This window comes from Acinonyx jubatus, chromosome B1, assembly GCF_027475565.1.
Source record: "Acinonyx jubatus isolate Ajub_Pintada_27869175 chromosome B1, VMU_Ajub_asm_v1.0, whole genome shotgun sequence".
NCBI lineage: Eukaryota > Metazoa > Chordata > Mammalia > Carnivora > Felidae > Acinonyx > Acinonyx jubatus.
The window spans coordinates 200,961,459-200,983,347 of record NC_069382.1 but is presented as its reverse complement, the minus strand read 5'-3'; the positions used below and the strand labels follow the sequence as shown (position 1 = coordinate 200,983,347).

The 21,889-nt window shown below is 58.7% G+C and overlaps 1 protein-coding gene across 1 annotated transcript; it reads right to left on the bottom strand.

Moving 5' to 3' along the window:
* Positions 1-11,460: 11,460 nt before the first annotated feature.
* On the bottom strand, positions 11,461-14,906 carry NKX1-1 (NK1 homeobox 1). Its single transcript, XM_053217729.1, has 2 exons — positions 14,441-14,906; positions 11,461-12,341 (listed from the first exon to the last, which is right to left on the bottom strand). Exons 1-2 carry the CDS (start codon positions 14,904-14,906, stop codon positions 11,461-11,463), a joined length of 1,347 nt encoding a protein of 448 aa, XP_053073704.1.
* Positions 14,907-21,889: the final 6,983 nt, after the last annotated feature.

Here is a 21,889-nt window from a genome sequence, read left to right as displayed (position 1 = left end):
TTGCTGATTGTCGGTTGGCCATAAATGTATGAATTTATTTCCGGATTCTCAGTTCTGTTCCACTGACCTATAATGTCCTTATGCCAGTGCTGCAGTGTCTTGATTAATGTAGCTTGGTGGTAAGTTTTGAAACCTGAAAGTGAGTCCTCCCTCCAGCTTTGTTCTTTTTCAAGACTGTTTGGCTGGCCTGGGTCCCTTGCATTTCCAAATGAGTTTTAGGATCAGCTTGTTAGTTTCTGCCAAAAAAAAAAAAAAGGCAGCTGAGATTTTGACAGAGGTTTTGTTGGATCTAGGGGTCACTATACTTAATACCTAGCCGTGTGGCTTATGCACTTGGGGTCTCATGATCGTTAGGCTCTTCCCCAGCTTCTTTTAGCAACGTTTTGTCAGTGTCCACATTTTGCACTCATTTTGTTAAATGTGTTCTCAAGTATTTTATTCTTTTTAATGCTGTTGCAAATGTAACTTTTTCTGAATTTCATTTTAGATTGTTCTCAATTTATAGAAACTCAGCTGAATTTTGTATGGTTTTGTAGCCTGAAACTTTGCTCAACTCAGTTAATTCCAATAGCACATGCGTGCAGATTTCTTAGGATTTTCTCAACACACAGTCACATCATCTGCAAACAAAATGCTTCCTTTTCAGTTTGGATGCTTTCGTTTTTTTCTTTTGCCTAACTGCTTTGGCAAAGTAGAAGCCTCGAGTACAGTGTCAAGTAGCAGTGGTGACAGTGGACATCCTCACCTTGTTCCTGGGCTTGGGGAGGAAGTTTTCAGAGTCTCACCCCATGGTACGGTGTGGGCTGTGGGCTTTTGAAGATGGTTTTTGCCAGGCTGAGAAAGTGACCTTCTGATTCTACTCTGTCAGGTGTTTTTGTCTTGAGAAAACGTTGCATCTGTCCGATGTCCATCCATCTGTCTCTACTGAAACGATCATGTGGCTTTTGTCCTTTATTCTGATGATACGGTTTATTATGTTAATTGGTTTTTGTATGTTGAACCACTCTTGGCTTTCATGGGATAAATCCCACTTGGTTGTGATAATTCTTTTTATATATTGCTGCATTTGGTTTGCTAGTATTCTGTGATTCCATTGACCTAGTGTGCTAGTACTTTGTTAAGAACTTTTGTGTCTGTATTCGTAAGAGATATCAGCGTGTATTTCTTCTTGTGCTGTCTTTGTCTGGCTTTCGTACCAGAGTACTACTGGCCTCATAGGTTGAATTGGGAAGTGTTCCTTCCTCTCCTGCTTTTTTGGGAACAATTTATGGAAGATTTGTGTTAATTCGTTAAGCATTTGGTAGAATTCGCCCGTAAAGTCATTTGGTCCTGGACTTTTCCTTGTGAGAAGTTGTTTTTTCTTAATTAACTGATTATCTTCATTTATTATAGATCTGTTTAGATTTTCTGTTCTTCCTTGAGTCAGTTTCAGTAGCTTTTTTTTTTTCTTTAACGTTTATTTTTGAGAGACAGCGAGAGACACAGCATGAGCAGGGGAGGGGCAGAGAGAGGGAGAGACAGAATCTGAAGCAAGTCCAGGCTCTGAGCTTTCAGCACAGAGCCCGACGCGGGGCTCGAACCCAGGAACTGTGAGATCATGACCTGAACCAAAGTCAAACGCTTAACCGACTGAGCCACCCAGGCTCCCCGGTTTTAGTAGCTTCTGTATTTGTAGGCATGTGTCCATTTCACATACTTTTTTTTTTTTCAACGTTTATTTATTTTTGGGACAGAGAGAGACAGAGCATGAACGGGGGAGGGGCAGAGAGAGAGGGAGACACAGAATCGGAAACAGGCTCCAGGCTCCGAGCCATCAGCCCAGAGCCCGACGCGGGGCTCGAACTCACGGACCGCGAGATCGTGACCTGGCTGAAGTCGGACGCTTACAGCCCTTTTTATTTCTGTAAGTGTGGTGGTAACATGTATTCTTTCATTCCTGATTTTAGAAAATTGTCCTCTCTCTCTCTCAAATTTTCTTGGCCAGTCTAGCTAAAGGCTTACCAATTTTACTGTCTGTTCAAAACCCAGATTTTGGTTTTGTTGATTTTTTTTCTTATTTTTTCATTGTTTCATTATTTTCTACTCTATTATTTATTTCGGGTTGCTTTGGGCTTAGTTTTCTCTCTAGTTACTGAAGATAGGTGATTAGCTTACTGATTTGAGGTCTAGCTTCTTTTTCATTAGGTGTCTACATCTGGAAGTTTCCATCTAGGTGCTGCTTTAGCTTCATCATGTAAGTTGTGTGTGCTCTGCCTCATCTTTATCTTCAAGTATTTTCTCGTTTTTCTTGTGATTTAAGAGTTGGTTTAATTTCCACATACTTGTTAATTTCCCAATGTTTTTCTGTTACTTAATTTCTGATTTCATCCCACATAGCGAAAGAACACATCATGTATGGTTCCAGTCCTTTAAGACTTATTTTGTGTATGCGCTATCCTGGAGAATGTTCCACATGCACTTGAGAAACTATTCTGTTGTTGGGTGTCGTGTAGACACATGTCAGGTTGAGTTGGTTCGTAGTGTTGCTTACCTCCTCTCTCTCCTTGTTGGCCTTCAGCCCAGTTGTTCTACCCACTATTGAAAGTGGGGGATTGCGGTCTCCAGCCATTCCTGTCCAGTCGTTTCTCCTTTCATTTCTGTTGGTTTTGCTTCATGTGTTTTGGGGCTCTGTTGTTAAGCGCATATATGCTTATACTATTATTTCTTCCTGATATACTGACCCTTTTGTAACACAGCCTTCTCTGTCTCTAACAGCTTTTGTCTCTAAGTCTCTTTCTGTGTGATATCAGCACGCCTTCTGGTTGTTGTTTGCGTGGTACATCTTTATCTGATTCTAACGTGCTCCTTATAGGTGGCATGTAGCTAATTGTGGCTTTCCATTTGTTCTGCCGATCTCTGCACTTACAGTGCAGTTTACTCCATTTACCTTTAATGTAATTACGATAAGAAAGATTTACATCTGTCACCTTTCAGCTTTTCTACACATCTCTTTATCTCTCTTTTCCCCATTGTCCTTCTCTTGTATGTTGGATGGACGTTCACTTAATCCCCCTGTGCCTTTCACTGGGTGTTTGTTTTTGTCTTGGGGGCAATTTTTTAGTGGTTGCTCTGGAACCTTCAGAGTGAACGACTGAATATGGTCTAGTTTGGATTCATACCAACTTAATTTCAGGAGCATTTGCTCTAACATAAGTCTGTTCCCTCCCAGCTTCTTTGTGCCATTTTTTGTCGTACAAATTACGTGTTAATAGATTGTGAGCCCGTCAGCATAGTTTTGTGATTATCGCTTTATGCAGCTCTTTTGACTCAGATGGGAAAAGAAAACGTTTACAATCAAAAATACATTTATTCTGTCTGCTCTTTGGCTGCGTGGTTGCCTTTACCGGCACTCTGTGTTTCTTCTTGTGGATTTGACTAGTGTCTCTCACTTTAGCCTGAAGGGCTCCCTGCAGTTATTTCCTGTAGGAGAAGTCTGCTAGCAGTGAATTATCCCCATTTTTGTTTATCTGGAATGTTTTCTTCTTCGCTTTTGAAGAATGGCTTTGCCAGATTTTGAAATCTTGGTAATAGTCTTTCTCTTCTAACACTTTGACTGTGTCATCTCACTGCCTTCTGGCACCCATGGTTTCTCACAAGAAGCCAGTGTTCACCTTCTAGAAGATGCCATGTACACAACAGGTTGGGGCTTCTCCCTGTTGCTTCCCAGGTACTCCTTGTCGTTGACTTTTGACAGTTTGATTGTGTGTCTTTGCTTGTGTCGTCTTTGAGATTTGTTGAGCTTCCTGGATTTAGAGGTGGTTTTTCATCAAATTTGGGAGGTGTGGGGCCATTTTGTCTTCTCCTGCCTCTTTCTCTCTCGCCTGTCATTGGACTCCCATTATGTGTATGTCAGCTGGTTGATGATGTCTCTCTGGTCCCTGAGGCCCTGTTCATTTTTCTTCATTCTTTTTTCTGCTCCTCAGAATGAACCTATTGATCTGTTTTCAAGATCACAGATTCTTTTTCCAACAAAAATCTAATGTTTAGTTGCTCTAATGAATTTTTCATTTCACCTATACTTTCTGAGCCCAGAATTTCTATTTGGTTTTTTTTCTATAATGTCTTTCTTTTTACCAATATTCTCTATTTGGTGAAATGCCATTTTCATTTTCATTCTTTTTTTTTTTAATTTTTTTTTCCAACGTTTTTATTTATTTTTGGGACAGAGAGAGACAGAGCATGAACGGGGGAAGGGCAGAGAGAGAGGGAGACACAGAATCGGAAACAGGCTCCAGGCTCCGAGCCATCAGCCCAGAGCCTGACGCGGGGCTCGAACTCACGAACTGTGAGATCGTGACCTGGCTGAAGTCGGACGCTTAACTGATTGCGCCACCCAGGCGCCCCTCATTTTCATTCTTTATACGTGTCTTCCTTTAATTCTTTCAACATATTTATAATAACCGATTTACAACATTTGTCTAATAAGTTCCACATCTGGGCTTATTCAGGGACAGTTTCCATTGAGTGCTTCTGTCCCTGTGTATGGGCCACACTTTCCCGATGCCTTATGTGTCATAATTTTTCTGTTGAAAATTAGACATTTTAGATAATACAACATGACAACTCTGGAAATCAGATCCTCCCCCCTCCCCCCCAAATTTGTTGTCGCTGTTTGTTTAATGTCCTTTCTGGACTAATTATGTAAATCTGTATTCTTTGTTATGCTTGGTCACTGGAGTCTCTGTGGTTAGCTTAGTGATCAGCTAATGATTGAACAGAGACTTCCTTAAATGCTTTGACCCAAGAAGTCTTGTGGTTTTGTAGACAAGCTGTGTGTGCATGTGGGGCTCACTTTGCTCAGCCAGTCAGTTCTCACCAAGAACTCACACTTCCTGCTTGTACAGGGCCTCGAGTTCAGCCGGAGGTGAGAGCTAGGTACTCCTCAGGTCTTCTGAGGTTTTTTGGCCAGCCTCTCGTTTGCCCAAGCGCATGTTGCCTCTGTGGGCGGCCGCATCGTTAAACAGCGCCACTGATTGTTTGCAACAAACCCACACTCGGCCACTTGAGTCAGGCCAGAAAAAGACCAGCCTGGCGAATGGATTTTTTCCAGGCAGCAGCCAGACAGGTCAAATGGTGCCAGTTCTCTGAGGGGAGGGCTTCGGGGGGCTCCACACCTTGTCTTCACCTCCCAGTGACTGCCAGACTGATTTCCACAGCCGCTGTGGCTGTGAGGCTGCTGGGTTTAAAGGTCACACTGCAAAGCAGGAGAGGGACTGGGAATCGCCAACCTCCTCCCACCATGACTCAGCCTATCGGTCCAGGTCTCTGGTTAATTTCCAGAGTCTTGAAAATGTTAGTTTTGGCCGTTTTCCCTCGGGTTCTGTGGCATTTTGAGCAGTCCCGACTTTGGGCAGGAAGGCCCTACTAGCCCTTGACCGTTCCCAGAGGTCCAGCACACGGCTTGCACACACGCATCCGCGACAGCCACAGGTGTCTCTCTGGGCCCCCGGGATCGCAAGTGCGGAGTCCCAGTGGTTGTGCAGCTGCTACTGTGCTAGTTGCCGTGGGACCGCTCCATTCGCTTTCCCAGTGGCAGCAGCCTGCGAAGACGCGGACTCCCGGAGCCCTGGGCACTCAGCGGTGGCGGCACCGGGTGCTTGCCCCATGGAGCAGTGGCACCTTGGAGTTCTGGTTGATGTGCCTCTTAGGGGGGTGAGCTACTGGGCATTTCTCCTGTGGCAAAGTCCTGGTCGTTTCTCCTTTTCTGGGAGCCGGATGTCCATATCCTTTGCTCGTTTTCCTGTTGACTTACTAACTTGTGTGAGTTGTAGGAGCTCTTTGTTAGTTAAGACAAGTAGCTCAGGGGCGCCTGGGTGGCTCAGTCAGTTAAGTGTCCGACTTCGGCTCAGGTCATGATCTCACGGTCCGTGAGTTCGAGCCCCGCGTCGGGCTCTGTGCTGACAGCTCGGAGCCTGGAACCTGCTTTGGAGCCTGTGCCTTCCTCTCTCTCTGCCCCTCCCCCGTTCATGCTCTGTCTCTGTCTCAAAAATAAATAAACATTAAAAAAAAAAATTAAAAAAAAAAAAAGACAAGTAGCTCAGTGTGATGAGCCTCGAGTATTTGCCATCTGCCGATTCTGCGATCACCGTTCGGCCAGGTGGATTTTGTGTGCCTTGCATCTTCCCGACCTCTCCTGCCTCTTATGTTTTGTGTCCCTTCCCCACTCAAGGATTACATTAAAAAATGTTCCCGCATTTCCCGGTACTTTTTTGGGCTTCATTTTCACATTTCACTCACTGATCTATCGTTGGTTTTGATACAAAATACGAGCCCGGAAACCCAGTTTTCATTCCTGATAGGTGGCTGCTCGTGTCATCCATTTCTAACAAGCTGTCTCTTCTGCACCGCCTTTCTCTTAGGTCGACACCCAGGGAAGACAGAACTCTCTTCTGTCCCGTCAGCCCGCCCGTTTATGTAGTACACCTGTTTTGATTACCGTGGCTTTGTCCTGCGTTTTTACGTCAGAGATGTCTTTCTGTCCGCTCTGAGGCAGTTAGAAAACGAGGGGTGCGCTGAGGGAGGAGGAGGGATTTTGTGAGACTTAACTCAGGCCTGAGTGCCTCTGTGTCTCATCTGGTGCTGCCTCTGCCGGAGTTTCCTGAAGGACAGGCCTGCACGCTCGTGTGTTTCTAGCCGGTGGGAGAGCAGGCCCACTGGCCTGGTGCAGCGCGGACGCCCGTGGCCGGCTTGGAGCCGGGCTGTGGTGACAGGCCCCGCGAAGGGGCTCCCAGCCCAGAGGGGCGAGGGCGGGGCCGTGGCACCTGCATACCTCAGCCCAGGAACGTGGTCCTGAAGGGCACTGCTGCCCCCCCGCCCGGGCCGGCCCGCAGAACAGCAGAGGGATGGCAGGAGGGACGACCGGCAGGGCCCAGGGAGCATCATTGCAGGGTCGCGGCCTCAGGACTGGGGTTGGACGGAGCTTACAGAAATGGCCTGTCACAGAACCGGCTGCGCAGAATGGGAAACCCCCAAGTGGCCCTGGCTTGTATGTGTGCCTCTCAGGTGAGCGCCCCAAGTTGGTGAGAAGCCACCCACGGTGCCATTGGAGCCTCATCTCTTCCCAGCACCAGTGCGTAGGACCTCCGTTCCCCAGGCTACCTCTTGGCCCAAGTTGGCTGCTGGGGCTCCAGCCATCACAGGGTCTGGAGAAGGAAGGAGGCACGGTGGGGTGTGCCTCCATTTTCTGTGAAGGGCCTTTCCGGGAACCCCTCTTGGGAAGGGAAGACACACACTGCTTGCATGGCCTTGGCCAGACTTGATCACATGGCAGCACCTAGCTGCCCAGAAAGCAAGAAATGGGGATAAGCCTCCAGCTACCATTGGCCCGTGTCCGGGCAAGGGGGAGAATGTGCCCTCAGTAGGGCTGCTCTGAAGGGGCCATCAACAGGTGTGGGTGGGACATGTGGGGGGTGGGGCCCTGGAATGGACCCGTGTCCCTCCATGTGACAGTGCCTACGTCCCTGAGAGTGGCCTGCTTGACCCTCCCCTCCCTCCCCCCTCCCCCAGCTGGTGCCCCTGGTGCCCAGGCTGTCTGTCAGCCTTGCCCTCCCTATGTAAACGTCATTCCCTCCCGGAAGGAAGCCCCCCCCCCCACCCCCGCCATCCCTCGAATAGCCTAGGGAGACCCCTCTGAGCTGAGTGACACTTCACAGAGCCCTGTGAACCTCAAGTGACCCAGGGCAGAGACCTGGGGACTCCACATTGGGCCCTCAGGGGGCCACTTTGGGACGGGCGATGTGACAGATGAGGCTGGCTGATTGGGAGCGGGGGCGTGTGGTCACACGTGACTAACCGCGGGCAAGGGAGGAGGAGCGGGAGGGGCACGGCGACTGGTCAGGTGACAGCGCTAGACACGCCGGGGAGGCCTGTGAGGCTGAAGAGATGGCCCCTCTGCTGCGGGGCTGCGGTGTGGGGAGGGGACCACGTGGACGAGGGCACCGCGGCCCCACGGCCGGGGCGGCAGGGTGGGAGTGAGGTGGGTCAGGGCGCACGGGCCACCAGGGTTTGCTGGAAGACGGTGGGGGGGCGGGGCGGGCACGGTCCCAGAGGGGGGGGCGGGGCTGCGCTCAGGGTCGCCTCTGCGGGACTGCAGGTGGGGCGCGAGGGGTGCGTGGGGCCCGGGGTCCAGCAGAAGAATTGGCAGGCAGTGGGGCCAGGGCCGCGCGGGGCTGAAGGGGAGACGCGGGCGGAGACACCGAAGTGGACAGCGAGTGGAGACAGCTCTTTGGGTAACTCTGGCTTTGGGAGGGCAGCTGGATGCAATACAGGGTCGGCTGGAAGGAGGGTGAGGACCCTAGAGCATGTTTGGACACCGCCTAGCAGAAAGAGTGGGTGAGGAGGGAGGGCGCAGGGGTCAGTCCGAGGTGGGCGGGGAGGGCACATGGCGGGATGGGTGGGTGGCCCGAGCCGGCAGTGGGGGCGAGGGGGCGGTGGGGGGTCACGGACAGAGGGAAGTGAACACACTGGGGTGTGCCCGCTGGAGGGTGTGGCCAACAGCTGGGTGAGCCCATGGCCCCCGCGTGCCCAGCTGCCGGCGGGGGGGGGGGGGGGTGGAGGGGATGGAACAAAGCTGGGCAAAGGAGCTGGGCAGGCAGGCAAGGAATCGGGCAACGCTGGAGGGTGCTATGCGGGGGTGGCCGGTCGGCTAGCGGCCCCCATATCCATCCACTCTCCCCTTTTCACTAGGAGTTGCCACCGGCTCTAAAAAACTACATTTCCCAGCCTCCCGTGGCAAGGAGAGGTCATGTGACCAAGCTCTGACCAATGAGTTGTGAGCAGCTGTGTTACATAGGCTTCTGGGAAAGCACCTTAAAAGGAAAAGGGGTGTGCCCCTCTGCTCCTTTCCTTCCTGTTGGCTGCCTGGAATGGGGATGTGATGGCTGGAGCGTCACCCTCCATATGGATCTCTGAGGATGAGGACCCAGCCCAGGGAAGCTGTAGCAGATAGTGGGATGGAATAGGGCTTCCAAGGGCTCTTTGTAGGTGTCATGGCTGCCTGGGGCTGCCAGCGGCCAGATTTTCCTCACACAAAAGAAAATAATCTTTCAACTTGTGTTCTTTGGATTTTCTCTTTCATGCAGCCAAAGCCAATCCCACTAGCAGGGGACCACAGAGCGCCAGCTGTGGGCTGGGCACGGAGGGAGACGAGGAGGGATGGGTGGTGTGGGGAGTGGCCTCATGGGGAGGGAGCTCTGCGTCTGCCTGGGCTCGGCAGTTCCCGGGCAGGAGCCTGGGGGTCAGCGTGGTGAGCAGAGCCTCCCCAGCAAGGCCCTCAGGGAGGCCTGTATTCGTCTGGGCTCATACTTGCAGGGCCTGTGCCTTGCTGGACAGGAGACTCCTTCCAGGTGATGGAAAGTACGTGGGTGTGTTCTGGGATTACAGGTGGATGCGACTGCAGCCAGGACTGGCCCTCGGAGCTCGAGGAGGGGCCACCCCTCGGTGCACTTGGATCCCAGGACTGAGACAGCCCTTCCTGGCACTAACAGCGAAGTCAGCCCCCCGTGGGGCAGGGGCAGTGCTGAGGAATCCGGAAAACCACCACTCCCCTCTGCCTCTAGCTCGGTCCTGGCGCGCTGGAGACTGGAGACGCGGTACCTGGGGGTCTGCCTCGTCCTCTCCCTCTGAGGGCGGTGGAGCAGCAGACTCCACTGGGCTCAGCAGGTGGGCTTAGGGGAAGCAGGGGCTCCCTGGAGCACGGACCCCACACCCTCTAGGTTGATAGGCTTGCCTCCTCTGGCCTGTCCTCCCGGCTCGGGAGAAGCGGAGGCTGTGGCTTCCTGCTTTGGCAGCCCCTGAGCCCACTTGGGCTAAGTTCACTGCGATGCTGTGATTTGATTTTAGGTCAAGAGCCTTCTGGAACTTTCTGGAGCTCTGGGTCTCCTCCGTCAGCTGCCTACACCCTGGGTGCCCAGGCCTCAGTGGTGAGACCAGGGGTGTCCCCACCTCCTCTCCCCTCTCCCGTTAGATTCAGCAGATTTGAGCCCCACTCCTGGGGCATGCTGAGCTCCGCCAGTGGGAGAGCCCCCCTCTTGGGGCTGACGGAGTCAGTCAGCAGGGTTACTTAGCAGAAAATCTCCTGGTGCCGGCGCTGTGCAGGTGGGGAGCAGGGGCGGGGGGGTGGCAGGTGGGGTGGAGCCTGGGGCGTGGTGGGCAGGGTGGTCCCAGCTGCCCCTCAGCTGCCCTTTACCCACTAGTGATGGTGAAGCCAGTGGGGGGGGGGGGCGCTCTCCTCACTCCTACCCAGGCAAGTGGGGGATCGCTGCCGCCCACCCCCACAGCGCCTTCTCGCTCTCAGCTCCAGCCTCAGCCCCCAGCCCTACCCAAAGTGGACCCTGGCGGGCTGCCTGGCTCAGGGAAAAGTTGGGAGAGCTCAGCCGACTCCTTGCACGCGCAGGGGGGGTGCTCGCCTAGATACGCGGCCGCCGCGCCCTGGCTCCCTCTGCGGCGCTGGGCTCCGCGCGGACCAGCCCCACGGGCCCCACGGCGCCCCGGGTCCTGCCGCCCCTGCGAGCTCTTTCGCAGTCCAGGCAGGCCGGCGGCCTGCGACCCCGTAGCCTCGGCTCTGCGTCGGGCAGCCACCCGCCCGGGGGCCGCCGCCTCTAGCCTCCCCGCGTCTCCGGGGCTCCAGGAACCCGCGTGGGGACCGCGACTGGAGGGGAACCCGCCAGTCGTTGGAGGAGAGGTGGCCGCGCCGGGCTGGAGCGCTGGACTCGTGCGGGCCGGGCTTGCGGTCCAGCTCGGCGCTCTCGGGCAAGTGTCTGGAGCCCGGCACGTCCCAGCTTTCCTCCGCTGGGAAGCGACGGGAGCTCGTCCCTGCGGGGCCGGGGGAGGATGCGCCCAACACCCGCGGCCCCCGCCCCGCCCGGCTCCGCCCGCCGGGCTTCCCGCACCCCTAAGGGCCCCCCAAGGCTCCACGGAGGTGGAAGGGGGTTGTCCCCGAAGCTAGAGGATCCGGGGTGGGGGAAGGGGAGACGCGGGGACGCGGGACTCTTGGACAGTAGCCTCAGTTGGCCAGCACCAAGCGCGCGCCTGTGGCGGAACCCAGACGCCATCCGACCGCAGAGTTTGGCCACGGGACACCACGCCCGCGGGGAAACCGAGGCCTGAACGCAGCGCCTGGCGCAACAGCCCCCGAGGCGCCTCGGTCGCGCCAAGTACGCACCGACGGGACCGGACGGGACCGGACGGGACTGGCGCAAGGCAGCGCGGGAGCCTGAGGGACGCGGGTTCGGCCTCCTGCGGTTTATTGATTGAGTCAAGTTCAGCAAAGTGCTTCCGAGCGGGCCGAGCCCGGCCCCGACGCGAACAGTCGTTTATAAATTTAAAACTCTCCTGTAGCAACGGGCTATGTACAGAGTCCACGACCGAGGCCTTGCACGAGCGCGGCGGCGGGCGCCTCCGGGTCCCCGTCCGCCGCCGCGCTCACAGGTGCGGCGCGTAGAAGGCGGGCGCGCCGTAGGTCTGCGAGCCCAGCACGAAGGGCGACAGCACCGCCGGGCTCGACAGGAAGGGCAGCTGCGCGGCGCACACCAGGCCGCCGGGGCCGTGCGCCGGGTACCCGGCCGGGCCGTGCATGGCGAGCGGCGCGCCCATGGGCGGCGACGGGCTGAGCGGGCTGAGGCCGCCCGGCAGCCCCGCGCCCGGCCCCGCGCCCGGCCCCGCGGCCCCGCCGCCGCCGGTCGGCGCGCTCGTGTCGGCGCCGGGGTTCTGCTTCTTCCACTTGGTGCGGCGGTTCTGGAACCAAATCTTCACCTGCGTCTCGGTGAGGCTCAGCGACAGCGCCAGGTTGAGGCGCTCGCACACCGACAGGTAGCGCGTCGCCTTGAATTTGTTCTCCAGCGCCACGAGCTGCTCGTAGGTGAAGGCGGTGCGCGCGCGCCGCGGCTTCCCGGACTTGGAGTCCGAGCCCGTGCGCTTCCGCTTGGGCTTGGCCGCGGCCGCGGCCGCGCCCTGCGGGGTCGTCCCCGCGCCCCCCGCCGCCGCCGCCGCCGCGACCCCCGGCGGGCCCGGGGCTCCGGGCGAGGTCCCGCGGGGGCCGGGGGCTGCAGCCTCGTCCACCGCGCCGGGGGGCGCCTCGGCCTCGGCCGCGCCCGGGCAGCCCGACCCGCGGGCCGCGAGGCCGCCGCCGCCGCCTCCCCGCGCCTCCTCCGCGCCGCGCGCAGTCCCGGCCTCGGGCGCCCCGTCGTCGTCGTCGTCGTCGTCGGGCGCCTCGTCCCCGCTGTCCGCGCTCGGGCTGCGGCCGCCGCCGCCGCTGCTGTAGCCGCTGGCCTCGGCCTCGTCCGCCTTGTAGGGGTCGCCGGCGTCTGCGGGCGGGCGGGGAGCACATCACAGTCAGGACGCGGCGCCCTCCCTCCGGCTCCCGCCCCGGGGAGGGTCCCCTTCTCTCCGCTCCCCCACCTCCTCTTCCCCTGGGCGCTTTCGTTCTCCCCCCCCTCCCCTCCCGCGCGCCCGGGGCGCCTCGCTATCCCTTCCTCGCTTGCTTCTCTCGAAGCTTCCCCTGCGCCGAGCCTCCCGGGCCGGGCCGGGCCGGGCCGGGCCGGTTCCGCGCGCGGGGTTTACAGCGGAGTGAAGGCTCCGATCGATCCGCGGGGCAGATACAAACTTAATTAAACTCGTTTTGTGTAATGTACAAACTAGTTAACGGCCATTTAATTTATTTCGGCGTAGATTACCCTCCAATTACGGAGAGGCGAGGGCCAGCCAATTACCCGGCATTTTAGAGCCTGCGGGCCAGAGGCGGCGGTGGGGTTGGGGCCGCCTGCAAGGAGGTGGGGGGGGCTCCTGGGGACCAGAACCGGCCGCCCTGGCCCCGATTCCACCTCAAGCCTCCTGGGCCTTTGGCAGCCGTCCTCCCCGCCGCGGAAACCCGGGTGGGTCGGGGTCCTGACCAGGAGGTCCGGTCCTGGGCGTGGGGGTCCGGAGCCGGCGCTAAGTCGGGGGCGTGTCCCCGCTAGGCCCAGTCTGCGCAGCAGCAGGGCTCCTCCCAGCAGAGGCCCCTGAGGTAGCTGCATTTTGAGTCGGGGAAATTTGCAAGAAAGGGTCTGTCCTGGGCAGGCCCTGGGAGGGCATCCGCGCAGACTCCACCCCCACAGGTGGTGGTACGACCGACCCACCGTGAGAAAAGCCAGGCAGGTGCCCTACACAGCGCGGCCCAGTCGGCACCGAGGCCCCTGCTGTTGAGTCAGGTTGACATGGAGAACCCGGGGAACAAACGTCAAATTCGGTACCAGCAGACTCCTCCAGGGCAACTGCAGAGGTTAGGTGGAAGTCGGCAGGGCAGGTGGCCTGGCCCCCCAGCCACACCCCTTGGCGGGAGCAGGGGCTATCCCCTAGGGGACCCTGAGAGCACCTGGCCATACAGCCCTGCCTTGTCCGGGGGGAGATCTGAGGAGGGAGAGGGCCTGGCCTGGCTCCCTCCCTGAAGCTGCCAGAGCCAGGGCCTTCTGCTGGGATGGGCTCCCGATGCGGGTGCAGGCTCGGGGTGGAGACTCCCAGAACCCAGGCTAGGCCCAAAGCCCAGAGGGTTTCCCTCCGGCTGGCCTGGGCTTGCTCCCCCTCCATCTAGACCCCACCTGGAACCGGCAAAGCCAAGTACCTGAGGCCCCCATGCCCCAAGGCTGCGGCCCCAGCCCCGGCTGCCCTGCGCTCGCTCCCGTCCCTGCTTGTCGAGGGGCTGGGAAGTTGGAGGGAGAAAGGGCCGGAGGAGGGGGAACCAAAAGCAATCAGGAGCCGGTCGAATGCAATTCTCGATCAATAGCGGCCCCTAATAAGTGTAATAGGTTTTAATCGAGTAATTATCCGAATTTTGACCCTATAATTTAGATGTTCGGGGGGAGTTTGCAAGGTGCTTGAAAGAGATATGCATGCTGCCGTAATGGGATATCGACCGGGCCGGGGGCGCGGGCCGCCCCATTACCGGCCGCTTTCCGCCACTAAGCACATTTCCCCTTAACTGTAATCGAAGGGATTTAATTGTTTTTCCAGAGATAACCAGCGTTTTGTCACAATTAGTCTGATTTGTCCCAAAAAAAAAAAAAAAAAAAAAAAAAAAGGAGGAGGAGGAGGAAAGGGGGAGGAAGGGAGGCCTCCGGCGGCCGTGGTGGGGGCGGGGAGGTCACGGGCCCGCAGCCTCGCAGGCGCCCTCCTCCTCCGGCACCAACTACCTTCCGAGGCCGGCCCCGCGGCCCCGCAGCCCCGGGACCCGCTGGCGGAGCCATCCCGGGAGGCGCGGGGCGGCGCGGGCCCCGGAGTCCGGGTCGGACGGAGCCCCGCGCGCTGCGAACTTCGCACACCGTCCCGGCACCCGGCCGGCCAGGCGCGCCGAGGGGCCCATGAGCGTGAACGCGTAGATGCGGCCCGTCCCCCCGCCCCCCGCACCCGGAGCGGGCCGCGTCCTACTCACGCGGCGGCTCAGCTCCGGTGGCGGCCCCAGCTCCTCCGGCGGCGGCGAGGGCGCGGCGCTCCAGGTCCTCTGAGCGCGGCGGGCGCCCCGGGGCGGAGGGGGCCGGGGCGCACGGGGCCGGGGCGCACGGGGCGCACGCGGCGGGGCCCAGAAGCACACAGCGGCGTCTCCTGCTGTTGAACTTGTTGGGGTCCAGAATGTCCAGCACCGAGAAGGACGTGGGGCGCGGCGGCGGGCCAGGCCGGGCCGCCCCGGCCCCTTCGGGCGCCGCGGGCACCGTGTCGCTGGCGGCGAGCGGCGGGGGTCCCGCGCGGGCGAAGGCGGGCAGCTCGGCGCGCCCGTCCATGGCGTCCCGGGCGGTGGCGGCGGCGGTGGCGGCGGGCGGTGCGGGCCCCGGGCCGGGCCCGGGCGGCGGCGGCGGCAGCGCCGGGCCGTCCCCGGGAGCCGCCGGGCCGCTCGCGCTCATGCCGGCCTCCCGCCGCTCCGGCCGCTCGGGCCCCGCCGGCTACTGGGCTCCCATCCCCGGCGGCCCCGGGCGCCGCCGCACGGCCCGGCGCAGGCGGCCTCGGCTCGGCTGGCTCTCGGCCGCTGCCGCCCGGCGCTGCCTCCGCCGCCGCCTCAGGCGCCCGCCGCGCCCGGCCCGCGCATTTATGGCGACCCCGCCGGCGGCGCCCACGCGCCCACACGCCGCACACACGTGCGCCCGCAGGCGGCCGCGGGGCGCCGCCGCCCTCGTTAGCGCGCGCGCCTAATTGGCTGCGAACGGCCCCGGGCGGAGGAGGCGGGCCCCGCGCGGGACACACGGACGGAGCCCCGGGCCCGACCGACAGACGCGCAGCCCGGAGCCCGAGTGCGGGCCGCGAGCGGCTGTCGCGGTCAGCGGCGCGTCGCCGCGCCTCCGCTCGTCCAGAAACGGTGCGCCTGCCTCCTGGGCGAAGGGGGAGGAGCCGCCCTGGCTTTTAAATAATTGCGGGATCGGTCGGCGGAGGGGCCGCGGAGGCCCCGGGGCGCGCGGGCGGGCGAGCGCGAAGACTCGGCCGGGACATCCCGGCGCGGGACGCGGCGGGCAGGCGGCCTCTCGTCCGGCTCCGGGGCGCGCAGTCCCGGCGCAACCGCGGTCCCCGAGGCCCCGGCGTCCCTCCGCGGCTGGGGCAGGGGGTGGGGTCGTGGCGGGGGGTGGGGGGTGGGGGGTGTCCCCGGAGGCAGACTCTCGGCGTCTTCCGCGCGTCTCCGGCCCCCTCCCTCTCCTTCGGTGGACCTCGCTCCCGCCTCTCCCGGTCGCTCGTCTCCGGGTCGCCTCTCGAGTCTCTGGGTCTCCCTGGCTCGGGGTCTCTGTCCCTCCGGCCCCTCCCGCTCCCGCCCCCTTCGCGTCGTCAAACTAGGGCCCGGCCTCGTGTCCCCGCGAGGGGCGGGGCCGGCGGCCCCTGGGTCGCTCATTAGAAGTGGGATCGAAAATGAGGGAGGCCGGACGGCTCTCCCGCCCCCGCCCCCCCAAATGGGGACGGAAGAATCGTAGAAACGGCAGGCGGCCTACATAAGAATCGATACCCTTCAAGGGGGCATCGTGCGGCAAACTCCTCCACCCCCCGCGCCCGGAGAAACCAGAAGCCCCGCGGGCCGGGGCTGTGTTTGCGCGTATTCACCCACAGCTGCCACGTGTGCACCACCGGGCCCTGCGGCCCTCGGAAGGACCGGCCAGCGTCGGCGTCCGAGGGTAAGACCGCTGCTGCCCCTCGGCGGCGCCCTCCCCCCTCCTCCCGCCGCAGAGCCCGCGAGCTCCTCGGCCGTCGCGTCGCCGGTGGGACCCAGGTGGGAGCGGGCGGTGGGAGCGCGCGTGCGAGGGTCTGCGGGGTGTGAGGCTGTGTGTGACGGGCGTGAGTGTGCGCGCGGGCGTGTGCAGGAGCGGTGTGCGCGCCACCTCACACTGCGGTCCCCGGAGCCTGCTCCGCGCACAAGGACGGGTCCTTTGCAATTACCGCGGGCAATGATCCTTTGGAAGCAGAAATTAAAAGTTGGGAGAAATAATGGGGGACCAATCGGCTGTAATTTGGGCCCAGCTCGGACATGCTGAGCCTCAGGGAGGCTGGGACTGGGGGGAGGCAAGGGCTCCCCCCTCCCCTCCCTCCCCTCCCCTCCCCCGCGTGCTGGTCCATCCTGAGATTCTAATCAGACCCACAACACTGTGTCCTTCCTTGCCGGGACTTGATTATTCTTTATCTTTAAATTATAAATCACCTCTGGGGGAAGGAGGGTGGATAATCTCTCATCACAGGGAGGTAATTATTTCCTTCCCGCCCCCACCTTCCTGGTGGGACTCTTAGGCTCTCTCTACCCCTCCCCCAGCTAAGTTTGAATATAGATGTGCACATCCCATTCACACACACACACACACACACACACACACACACACTCATTCAGCAGCAGGCACCACATGCAGTCGCAGATTCATTCATGAGCACCTGGGCACACCATCTCAGGCGCATGACCCACTAATGCACTCATGTCCCTGCAGCCAGCCTCACCAGTGCCCACCAGCTCTGCACTGGTCTCGGTCCCCTCTTTAACGCTTTCCATGAGGAGGGCACCCAGGGCCTCTGCCTGGCCAGTCCCTGAGCTGCCACTGCTCCCGCCACCCCCCCGGCCCCCCCCCCCCCCCCGCCCAGCACAACATGAGGTGCCCTAGGGGCGGGTCCCAACTGCAGACCTCTGACCTGGCTCTACCCCTCATGTGCGTGCTCACACTCCATGCCACACAGCACCTGTCCCCTAGCTACTGCAGGTCACCAGGGAGGCACAAACATGGCTGTCACAACCCCCACACCCTGCCGGGTGGGCAGGGTGTGGACGTGGGTCTGCTCTCACCCCCGTTATACACACTGGGCACCTGCAGGTGAGGAAGAGAGATGTGAGGCGTCTCGCTACAACGTTCATTCAACACAAACACCCGTAAGATGACGTTTTATGTCATGGAGATGCAGTACAATGTATGGTGAGTATCACTAAAGCATAGTAGAGGGAACACAGTATATTAAATATGATATGTAATAGGCATAATCAAATAACATATTGTAATATACAACCAAGCACATCCACACACTCAGCACAGCAGGAAGTGCTCCCTGCCCAGAGGCGAGGGCTGGCTCGGGGCTGAGTGTTACTGGGACAAAAGTGCTGTGAGTGTCCTGGAGTCTGGAGGTGCCAAGACTCCCTCCTTGGTCCTCCTCTCCCTCTCTCTTCCATGCTCTCAACAGTCTAATGGGAGCTGCAGTGGTCTGAGTAATGAGCTGCAAAGTCTGGCCCAGGGGAGCAGGGGGAGGGCAATGGGGTGTGAGGGGAGGCCTCCAGAGCTCCGTAGGCAACCTCGGGACATGTTCCCATGCGAAGGGGGCTGCTGTGTGAGGACAAGGCTCAGGGAGATCCTAGCATCCTCTCTTGCCCTCCCCCTCCCCCATCTCTTAAGAAATAACCCCGTTCAGGGGGATGCACAGCACCCACCCACCCTACTCTCTCAGATACCCGGAACAACCCTCCCCTCCCCCCAACTTCAACTCGGAGCGTCTAGGGCTAGCTATAAAGACGTCCTTTTGCTCCTAATCACAATTGATTGTCAATTAGACCCTCATTTGTGCAATCTTTGCCCATCTGCCATATCAGGTTATCTCCAAGCCACCAGCTTCCCTTGCAGGGCCCCAGGTGGGCACTGACAGGTGAAATCAGTGCCTGAGATAGGGATGCCTCTGCCTACCCGGTGGACAGGAGACACCCCTTCATTGCTAAGCCTCCACTCACTGCACATCAGTCAGGACCAGATGGGGTCATTGGCAGGCTGGGGTGGGGGGTGTGCACCAAGACAGTGACCGACGCGGAACAAGTGTAGAAATCTGGGGGAGGGACTGGGGCTGCAAGGTTTTTTAGAAGTGGCCCAGGGAACAGTAGTGGGTGGGGACTGAGGTTATGCAGAAGAGGAAGGGGAGGTGTTGGAGGGAGAGATACAGGGAGGGCTGAGCTTCCAGCCATACCCTCTCCCCAACACCAGAGTTTTTGGGAGTGTGGGGTGCACAAGAGCAGGTGGGACACCCCACCACTAACATATGTGCCTATGAACCCCCTACTCAGTGTCTCCACCTGTCATTTGTAGGGGGTTGGATTCTATGTGATTTTTATACCTTCCCCTTGGGAGTCAAGTAACAACACAATCACAGCCTTCGTGTACATGGGGGTGGGGGGCCCTCCCTTCTCTTGCTGGAGAAGCTTTATCGGGCAGGATGGAGGGGCAGCAACGTTCAGGGGTCTACAGGGGCACATGGATGGATGACCCCCGCTTTGTACAACGTTTCATGCAAAGCATACCCCCACCCCAGACTGCCCAGGGTCCTCCCAACATCGCTGTGAAATATGCAGGGAAGGCATTATCACCTCCATCTACGCATTAGTGTTCTGACTCCTCGAGTCCATGCCGAGTCCCGCTGATGAGCTGGTGTCTCTGAACAGGCCAACCTCCTGTGCGCCTGTGGGGAGGATGCAGGAGGCAGAGGAGGAGGATGAGAACAAGAGGCTTTTAAGCTCCCTCCTCGTGGAGAGGCGAGAGGTAAGAGGATTCTGCACCCCCTCTGCTCCTCGGGGAACAATTTGGTCACCCCGAGTTTGAAAAACGAGAGGGGAACTTTCTAGTTATTGATTTCTTTATTCATCTTCTTTAAGATATACCTCTCCTGGGGTCTCCTGACTTCTCGAGCAAGGGTACGCCACACTCAACAGCAGAGAAGAGATGGAAACACGGGCGTTTGCCTGCGCCCTACGGACCGCGCAGCCGCGGCACCGAGGGCGTCTTCAGACCCACAGACAGAGCCAAAGCACGTCAGCACCACGGACAGCGCACCCGCCGCCGGGCGCCCCCCCACCCCGCGCGCTCGAGCGTTCAGCACCGCGGACAGCGCAAACTGCCACCCATGGCTAAGCTCTCCTCGGTTGTCCACCTGCTGTAACATCTGTGCCCCAAGCTTGGCTCGCTTCCCTGGACTCTAGGACATCCCACCGGAGGACGAGGGCGGCAGGCTGTGTGTGTGGTGTGGCGTCCGGGCACAGTGCGTGCTACCCCCCAGCCCATTCACATTGGCCAAGCCAGGGCCAACCAAAGGGTAGGGATTTTTACAAGGTTTTCACTGTCCAGGTTTGAATGCTTCTATTTCTAAGCTGCATGAGTTCAAAGATGAAAAGCACGTAGCACTGGTCCTGGATCATGGCAAAGAGTCAGTCAAACGCAAAGGTGAGGTTTAAACCCTTTAAAACAAAGACAAAATCCTGAATCATCAAAACTGAAAGTGGCTCTCGGGCTGTGCAGTCAAGGGTGCTGTGGGGGGGGGGGCTGTGCAGTCAAGGGTGTTGTGGCAGGGCACCCAACTCCCACATCAGCACTGAGGAGGTGGTGGCCAGCTTCCTCCCTTGGCCACGGAGGACATCCTAGCTCCGAAGAGTTTTCCGACCAGAAGGTAGGGCAGCAGTGGGGATTACCACCTCACACGTGGGCAAACTGAGGATGAAGACAATTGATCACATGCTCCAATGTCACCCAGCCCGTATGTGGTGGAACTTTGATGTGGATGCGAGTCCTACTGATGCAAAGTGACATAATCAGCTACCAGATGCCAAAGGGAAGGTAGTCCAGGTGGGGTGCCCCGAGGGGTCCTTGCCACTGCAGGCTCTCTCTAGAATGGCCCTTTTTGCCCTTGGTCTTTCCAGCTGCTTTGCTTGCCTGCCACTGGTCCACCTCACAAGGGCGACAAGGATGTCCAGGTTCAGTCCTGCCCAGAACAGCCACCTTGTGTCCCTGACCTACAGAGTTCTGTTAGTATCCAGGGCTCCAAGCGCAGGCATTCTCGCCATCAGTAATCACCACAGCAGTTTGGGCTTTCTATAGATTTTTTACCCGGGGGAATGCCCTAAGCCTCCCTGTTTGAGGTGGGCGGTCAGAAGACCCCTTGTGAGTAGGGGGTCTGGGGATGCCTTGGGCGTGTGGTGTCAGAGTCTCCCGCTGATGAATGCCCTCACCGCTCACTGCCCTTGCCACAGCCTAGCCCTCCGGTCTGTTCTCCATCATCCTAAAGCACAAATCAAATCACATGCCTCTTCCAGAAACACCTGAAGGCTGCCAGGGTCTAGGGCCGGCCTCTGGGCTCTGCAGCCCGGCATTAAGGACTTCCTCCCTGGACCCCATAGGCTGTCCTGCACAGTCCCTAAAACTGTGCCCTGTGCCCAGAGCTCCTGAGCCCAGTGGTCAACCTGGCATGTGCCTACATCTGCAGTTCCCTCTTTGACCAGTGCCCTTGGCCACTTGGCCACGTGCATCATTCCCACTTACCTTAGTGGCAGCACCACCTGGGAGCTGCCTGATTTCCCTGTGTGGAGGCAGACACCTTCCTGAGTGTCCTTCCAAAACCCGAGCTCCACTCTGTCATGTTTTAACACATCACGGGGTCTTTATCTGTTCACATGTGGCTCTGGCTCCAGACTGTGGGCTCCCGGACACTGTGTGTGTCTCACTCAGCTCTGTGTCCCCCGTCAAAGTAAAGGCAGAATGCAAAATGCAAAAAGTGACGAGGAAAATCAGAAGGCACGGTGCTGAGGGGTGGGGCAAGCACTTCAGCCCACACACTCTACTTTCACCCCCGCCGTGGTCTGACTTCCCGGTCTATCCCTGGCCCCTGTGAGTAGGGAGATGGCCCTGGCTGGGGAGTCAGGGCCCTGGCCGCCTTGGCTCTGTCCTCCACCAACAGACGGGTCTGGTGCTGATTAACTTTCTCCTTGGTGTAGTGGATGAAGGTGGTGTCCCCCGCCAGACCCCTGACCAGATCCGCACTCAGATCCCTGCTTAGATCTTTTTCCAGATCTTGTCCAGATCTCTGCCCAGATTCCCACCTGGATCCCTGCCCCTGCTGCTAGGAGTGTAAGGAGTTCCAGCTCAGACCCATGAGCTACTCAGAACTGTCCTTGGCTGATAAGAGACTCATTCCTAGAGACACCTGGGGGGACACTGTCCCTCCTTCAAGGCTAGATAGCTGTCGGGATTTACACTCCAGGGCTCCCTGCAGATCAGGCCAAGACGAGACTTCTCCAGAAGGCATCCTTGCTGTGTTCTGTCCCTGCCCTTCCTACGCTACCTCCTGGATTTCTCCTGCCTCAGTAAATCCCAGGTGCCCGAATCCATGCTTCCCGGGCTCTGCTTGGGTCTCACCAGGGGTGACAGGTTGGGATGGCATGGAGACCGACATGGGAAGTCCCTGCCCAGGGAAGGAATTGTTACCCCTGCTGTGCTGTGTGTCTCAGTGCACAGCTTACTTCTCGACCCAAGATGCGTCTGTGCACGTGGGCGCATCACAGTAATGCTTCTTGCCCCTCCCCCCTGCCCCCAGCCCCATCCAATGGGAAAAACTCTAATTAAATCAGAAATAT